Source organism: Austrofundulus limnaeus, unplaced genomic scaffold (genome assembly GCF_001266775.1).
Source record: "Austrofundulus limnaeus strain Quisiro unplaced genomic scaffold, Austrofundulus_limnaeus-1.0 Scaffold0, whole genome shotgun sequence".
In the NCBI taxonomy this organism is placed as follows: Eukaryota; Metazoa; Chordata; class Actinopteri; order Cyprinodontiformes; family Rivulidae; genus Austrofundulus; species Austrofundulus limnaeus.
In genome coordinates, this window is record NW_013952402.1 from 10,812,770 (window position 1) to 10,820,990 (window position 8,221).

Genomic DNA, 8,221 nt, shown 5'->3' on the forward strand with positions numbered 1-8,221 from the left:
CCATAGACTTTGTATGTAAACCTGCTGCTCCTGACGCTGAAATCGCGTTCGGTGTGAACGTACCATTAGTGTTGATATGTTAGTGTTTGGTTTTTCCAAATGTACTATCATGAACTTTACCATTTATTTTGAGGAGGCCTGCAGAGACTGAAATGCAGATTTTGAGGTTTTTGCAACTTTTCTGAGTGTTGCACAGTCTGACCTTGGGTGAATTAGTTGGGACTAGGGCTGAAACGATGCCCCGAAAAATTTGAGTTATTCGATTACCAAAAATCCTCGAGGCAAATTATCTGCCTTGAAGCTTTGTAAAAATTAGGTACTGTTAAAATCAGCGCGCTTTTGCCGGCCGGAATGTTTTTTGAGTTACACAACGCTACGACATTAGCGCTTCCGCTAGCAGTTACACTGTTGACGTGTGTATACTAAGTGCTATTTTTAGCAATGGAAGAAAATGAATTAAATACAGCTGGTATTGTAAGTTTATTTTGATTGCAGCAGGATCGTCAGCAAGTGTAGATTAACCTTTCTCAATTGTATTTGTCATAAAATAAGCTTAAGTAATTACTGCAGAAGATGAGATATTTTTAAATCCAATTACTCAATTAATCGACAGAATAATCAATAGATTAATTGATAACTAAAATAATCGTTAGCTGCAGCTCTAGTTGGACGTCTACTTCTGGGAGCTATCATAAATTRTAACTGTCCACTTGTAAATTATCTTTCTATATGTAAAATGATGGACTCAATATTGTTTAGAAATGATCATTTATTCAGGTTCTGTCACAAAACTATTAAATTCAGTTTTGTTTTTTTTTTTACCTGGACAACTGCCTTGCTGCCAATTACTTCCAGGACCTGTCCACTTCTCTTGGTGCCATCTGGCAAGGTCAGATGAACAATCTCTGCATATCTAGGGAACTGATTCAAACAAGTTTGACACCTTTAAATAAAAAGTACTCAAAAAGAAAACAAATCATTACTAGCACAAGAAAAAACACAATGAAGCACTGAAAACATTATTGGATAAATTTCTAAACTTCAGTAGAAGCACTGAAAAGTCATTTCTGCTTATAAAATCCAACAGAAAGATGGCCCATCTTCAGGGTCTTACCTTAACATTATCCAGGATCACCAGAGGTCCATTTACACCTGACACAGTGGAGTACGCTAAAACAAAGAAGTTATCTGTTAATTCACATGTTCAGAGTTACTAAAACAGCACTGACAAAAAGATTTTTATGTGCATCTGATATTTAGTCAACTTTATAAAATACAGATTTTTCTAAATCCAAGACTACAGATAACCATGATTTCACCTGAGTGAGATCTAAAAAGCATTCRCACACAAGAAAAAAAATAAAAAATAWAAATAAAAAACACACTATACTATACTACCATGCAGTCAGATCTGAACAAAAATAATGATCTGCAGACAAGGTGGTAAAACACTAACTGAAATATAAACCTATTAACTTGATCTACAAGAAAACAAGAGGGGGAAAATGTGCAGATGAAATGGGTCTCTTCCTTTACTTCTCCAACCACCGAGATAAACTGTTGATTCTTCACTTGTAAAGAACATTTCTGGTCAGATGTACAGCAAATCAACTATTATGCTGCCAAACTCTTTTAAAATGACAAATATATAAAAAAGGCTCATTCCCAGTAATCAGCTTGTTTTCAACCAAAAGGGGTGGGAACCTTGAACAAGGACTAATGATCCAAATGTGTTGTTCCACTCTATTTTGGTCCCAATAGGCTCTTTTGAATGACGACTTGTTCACAACTAATACAAAGACTGTATTAAAAAGATTAATTTAATAAAAATCACCACATCTGCCTCTTGTTGCATGACCCAGCTTTGGAGCAAACAGAAAACAATGGATGGATGAAAAGCACCACATCGTTCATACAGAAGTGACTTGTTTGATGATGAGTTAGATATACAGTATGTGACTTGGTTGAAGCTCTCTTGGAAAACAAAATAAAAAGCCTAAATAAAAAATGAACAGGGTGGCATGCCAGAGCAGTGGTTATAGTTGCTCTCAGTGAGAAGGTTGCAGGATCACTTCCAGACCTGGGGCCTTTTCTGGGTGCAGTTTAAATGTTCCCCAAGTGCACAGGTGAGTTTTTGTCTGGTACTACTGCTTCCTCCCACAAAAACATGTATGTTGGGGTAATTGGTAACTCTAAATTKTTGCAATGTGTGAGTGAGAATAGTTGTTTGTCTCTAGGGAAAATGTGCAAAAATACCCTTTTGCAAACAGAACTCACCAAAATATGCCGTGATTTTCAAAAACTAGAAGATCAAAACACAGTCTTACTGCTGGTCATTTGGTTGGAAACAGAAAACCAGCCAATTTTCTTCTAAATTTGGAGCCCAGCGAGATACAAACAAAAAGACAATAAAAATTGATTTTCTTTGTATTTGTGTTAATTACATTAGAAAGCAAATGCACAATTACAAATGAAAGTCTTTTTTTGTTTGTTTAAGACGAAAGTGCCAACTAAGTTTTTGCAAGCATGCGTATGAAAGGAGGGTGGGTGGGTGTTGTAATTTGTAAATGATTATTGGATAGCTTAAATAGTGATATTGGCATTTGCCTCAAATGTTTTGGAATTTTCAGTTTAAATACAGGGCTAGACCTGGTGCTTGCCCAATACAGTTGTGTTTGAAAAGAAAAAGGGGAAAGAAAAGAATAGTTCAAGGTACCCTCTTATGTGAAATCTAATGATTAAGTACATGGTTTGCTCTCTAATTTCTCAAGGTAACAAGTACTCAATGGGCTATATGTTCATGAGGTGTTAAGGAGCAACATTTCCCATTAGGTTTGGAAAACTTTCTCCACCCCTCTTTGGCTACTTCAGCTCAAGTGCAGCGGTCCCCTGGCTTGGCATGCAACAGGAGTATGGGTCACCCTACAGCCTGTTCAGCTGCCAGAGCCCTTTGTGTACAAAGATGTTAATTGGTCCTAATCTGCCACTAGAAGCTGTTTTGGTAGCCTGACCTCGCACCCAGAAGGACACCTTGGTGTGAAATACTAAAGAGCCCATTCAAGTGCCAAAGAAAAGAGGCACAGAGCATTCCAGCACAATTCAATTTCCCAGTTAAAAGAAGGGGGGACTAAAAAGGGAGGAGAAGGAAAGAGGAGGGGGTGGAGTAGGTGCTGGGGTAGAGATGGGAGCGCATCATCATTCTGACAATCAATGAACAGTACAAAGCAGTGGCTGCTGTGATGTGCGGCCTCACAATCACGTCTTAGCCTCTACTTCAAGGGATTCCCACAGTCCTAATGGACACAAGAACACTATGTCGAAAACCTGCCGCTCCTCATCCTCAGCACGTGTCAACGTGCACACAACCAAACACAGACAAAATACAAATGCTCATTCAAAAACGTGTATACCAATATCACAGTAACATTTTCTACAAATTTGCCCCAGCACTCTACAGTTTTACATTTATAATTTTATTTTTACAAAAGCCAAGAGAAGACATGCAACTTTGCAATATCTAAAAAATAATTAATCTGACATTAAAATCAAAAATGAGAACTTTACAAGTATCCAGGACAGTCGTGCAGGCAACAGATTCAAGCTGAAAACATCCAGCAACAATGACCAAACATTACTGCTATAGATCATCTCCAAGTATCATGGTAGTGACAATAGAGTAAACTAGCTGTAACAAAGGGTTTGGCAATGTTATTGTTATACAGTGTAATGCATCTGCTGTGCAAAACTCATGAATATAGATAAACAGGTTCTTGGTTTGCCAATACATCACCTTTCCAACTAGTCGCATCAAATTCTAGTCAGTGGTTTTGATGTAATATTGGGGAGTGACAAATCACAACAGCAAACCTTCGCAATGCTTTGTTTTGGCAATCGAAATTGAATAACCTTCAAAAGTGACTCCAAAACCAACAAATATTTGTTTGAGCATTTGTGACAGGGCATTCCGTTCTATTTTTTCAGCTATTTTATTTGTGCAATGAAAAACAAAAATAACAGCAGCAAGGTTTGGGGACCCAAGAGCACCACAACACTTCATTTCAGTCGGTTTCAGAGTGTTTTGTGCTTACAACAAAAATGTGAAATGTCAAAACTTTTAAAACTAACGGAAGCATTTTTAAAAACCACAGGGAGGTAAAGCAGTCATGGCAGACCCATTCTGACTAGCTGACTGTCCTGTTACCAATTTTCATGCAGCTACAAAACTGGGCTTTTAAACTTTCTGGTACACATAAACTCATAACAAAAATAAATAGAAAATCACAATCCTTAAATTTAGGCAGCTGGTTAATAACAACTTTATTACCAATACAGTAAAGTGCTTTGATGGCAGTATTGGGCTTTGACAGAACCATTTACTCCCACTGGTTGTGTTTGCGTCAAATATTAGCACCTTCAATTTATCAAGTTTCAAAAAACAATGTGAGAAAAATTATAATCATACTCATAATTGAGCAAACTTATATGAATGATTTCATTTTAACATTAATGACTCAAACCAAACTGAATAAAGAATACCACAGAACAAAAGACGATACTTAGTTTGGTACACCTGATGAGCTCTGGAAACACAAGTCTAGATTTAGAGATGTAAAGCTTGGAGGCCTGCATGTGAGAAGTTTCAGGGGATCAGCCTGAAAAATCTAAATACCTCGAAAACCCAAAGAACCAACATATCAGACCTGTGTTCAAATGTTGGTAATTTGATTTAAAGCCATGTACATGTGTATTTAAGCACCATCACCAGTATGTCTAAGCAATTTTATGCCTTGGTTTGCCTACAGTCACAGTTTGAACTCCTAATGTTAATAAAGGAGTGTAAAACTAACGTAATCATTGGATTTCCACCAGGGTAAAGAATAAAATATCAATCTCTAAAAAAATACAGTGAGCGATATGCCGRGGTTATCACATCTAAATCAATATGACAAAAAAAAAAGAGTCAAATGTTAAAATAAAATATTGTTTTGCTGTGGAGAATAAGTAATGAATGGGCAAAACTGTTTTTTTTTTTTTGTCCCTCTTGTGATACTGTTATTAGGAAAAACTGCTTATGGACAATACTCTCGTCTTTGGTAGCTGACAAAACCCACTTATTAATTTTAAATGTCAGTATAGTAGAAATAACAGCTCAGGTACTAGCAACCTTTAAACTTGCTTTGTCAAACAATCCAGATCATAACACAATGAGGAAAACCATTAAAATACAAATTTATTTTGATCTGAACAATAGTGATGACTAAAACACATAAAGCCTTTGAAATAATTTATCATTTCCACAATATTGTCAGATGCATAGTTTGTAATGTATTAACAACAAACGAAAAATCTAAGAAACCCTTTTTATGTTTACTTTTGCCACTTTTTGTCTGTCTACAAAAAGAGAGACTTATTGCTGATCCTGAAGAAATACGGAAACAAAGGCTGAAAGCTTTAATAATGAGCTTTAGGTTTAGGATTAAGTAAAACATTTGAAAGAGGAATTGCCCATGTTACACAATATACCAGTACTTCTCTAAAATGACCCAACAGTTGTTAAAGATGAAGGATGTCAGGAAGTGAATTATAAGCGGTCAGGAAAACAAGTTATGCCTTTCACAAAGGATTGGTTTCTCGTCATGCTACAGACAGAAATGGTGTCAAACCCCTAGTCTACATTTTAATGTTCTTTCATGAAAAGAATGGCAAACGCCCACGGGAGTCTTTTTCTCTGCTGACAAGCTAGCTGCTTAAGCCTAATTAGAATGTGGATTATAGAAGTGTTTCAAAAATAACATTGATTTTATAGAAATTGCTTTCATAGTGACAGATGAGACATTTGTTTATCGTGACTACATTATTACCAATAATTAAATCTTCACAAAGAAGTATAGTGCCTTGCTCCTTGTCTTTTCATAGCACTAAATGACAGAATGCACCACTAAAACAAAGACGAGCCATTTCGTGGGCTAATGGCTTTTGTCGGATTTGACATGAGAGAGACAAAGGCCTCTTAAAAGAAAAGACTAGGTCTGATGAGAAATCTCTTTATTTGTTTATTTTTCTGCTCCGTCTCAGCATGGCTTTTCAGTAGTTGCTACTCTTAGACCTCATCAAATTGATAGAGAAGTGAAGAGGCACCTCAATGCCGTGATCTCATAGACTGATCTTTAGAAACTGGCTGTACAAAAACAATCTGTGCAATTTCCATTTTTGTGCATTAGCATTATGATTCTATCCAATCTAAAAGGGATAAGAAGCTGTCAGATCTTTATTCTGAGGAAAACACAGAAAACAAAACAGACAAATTGTTATAGTTATTGTACGGCAACCAAAAATTCACACTCATACTTTGTATACCTCACAGTGTGTCCATGCTGAAATGGTACAGAATACAACCCTACTTTATAATTTAAGCAGGTTTTGTGTGCCACACATGATGTGCATTGGGGTTGAGGTGCGATGATGACTTGTTGCATACCCTCTGATAAAATCCTGCAAGTGCCCCTGTGCCAAGGTGATACAGTCCAGCACATCACATCATACATCACACAGTAGTGTGGTGCACCAAAAAAAATGGTTAACATCAGAATCGTGATTCTCATTTACAACGATTCATAATCGATTTAAGATAAGATAAGATAAGATATTATTGTCATTGTACAGAGCACAATGAAATTACAGTTCAGAATTTAAATGCGTCTTAAGTTTAAAATGTCCCAAAATTGATTTTGAATTATAAAAAATATATATAAGGGAAATCCAATGGATGTCAGCCTTTGTTTTGTAACTACGTTGGACACCCTGGCATCACCACGCAGCTGCTTCTGGAGGGTTTGCATGCGCAGAAAGCACCAAATCAAAGAGGAAACTGCGAAAACGAAGGAAACAGAGATTCAAGCGGCCTTGTCTTCATTGAAGGCAAAGATCTAGGCTCCTTTTGGGTTTTACCAAATGAGTCCGAGTTTGACATGAGCTTCACTTGGAGCAAGGTTTGCAAAATTAAGATGAAGCACAACAAATGGGCTCATATATTATCAATTTTAAATTAAAAATCAATTTTGAATTCAATTGTGGCCCCAAAAATCAGAATAGAATCATGAAATAGTGAAAGATGCACCCGTACCACACAGTGCGGCAAAAGTTACTATCAAGATTTTATTGGGCGTGGACCAATTGCAGTTTTCTGGTCAATCACCGATAATTAAAAAGTCTGACCTGCCAATTCCAATTTTTTTCAAATAGCTGACACTGTCAGGTGTTACAATGTCACAATACACCTTCAATGTTCCAATCTCATTTTACTGAAATACACTGAAAAACACCCTTGAAACAATAAAAACTTATTTTAACTGGACATTAGGTAGTGCTCACAGTGGAGCAAAAGAAGGCAGTGGCTGATTTTCAGAACATTGTGGAGGCAGATGAGAAGACAGTCTTTTCCACTGATCTATCCAAGTATCAGCTGATCTCCCAAAATTAAGGAAATCATCAATAAATCAGACGGACAATTTATTGGTGCACCTCTGGGTTTTGTACCATCAAACTTGCACAGGGTGACATGTACAAAACTATTCCATTTTTCACGACTTGACCTTCAGACTGTCTAAGAGTGTATTCCCACCAGGAAATTCATTTTTGGGGGGTATTCTGTCCATTTAAACACTGTACCAGCATGTTCACTCATGATGGTTTATGGTGGTGGAATTACTGAGATCCAAACTGACAAAACTGAAAATAAAATTTATTACCACAGCTATTACATCTTATTACATATTACAAGTCAACATATTGGATTTTGAGGTTAGAATTGATTAGAAATCTATGTTATTCTTACTTGGAACTCAAACATTTCAACTTGAGTACAAACATGGAACTTAACATTACTCTCCGTGAAATTTTCTTTCTGATTCTCAAAACTAAGAATCCTCTGAGTGTTGTCTACTGCAGGTGAGATAGTGACTTCTAAGGGTACACATAAGCTCACAAATGGTAAGAGAAGCCTGGCAGGGTCAATTTTATCTACCAAACTAAAATGTGTAATTAGAAGCCATGGCACATATGGGACAAGTAATGTCTCAAACTACACTGTTAATCAACTCAAGATCACTTTGGATATATTACTAGTCAGAACACATTTCTCTTAGCTTCTGACTATCCATACAGTTTTGTGTGTGTGTGTGTGTGTGTGTGTGTGTGTGTGTGTGTGTGTGTGTGTGTGTGT

The 8,221-nt window shown here is 36.6% G+C and overlaps 1 protein-coding gene across 1 annotated transcript in view; it reads right to left on the reverse strand.

The window, feature by feature from the left end:
* The window catches only part of atp6v1ba (ATPase, H+ transporting, lysosomal, V1 subunit B, member a), a 26,278-nt gene that overhangs the window by 15,700 nt on the left and 2,357 nt on the right, over positions 1-8,221 (reverse strand). The window contains exons 2-3 of the mRNA XM_014002860.1: positions 1,115-1,170; positions 823-921 (exon numbers count right to left, since the gene is read on the reverse strand). Of these exons, the coding sequence (XP_013858314.1) occupies positions 823-921; positions 1,115-1,170 (155 nt within the window). The remainder of the gene's footprint in view (positions 1-822; positions 922-1,114; positions 1,171-8,221) is intronic.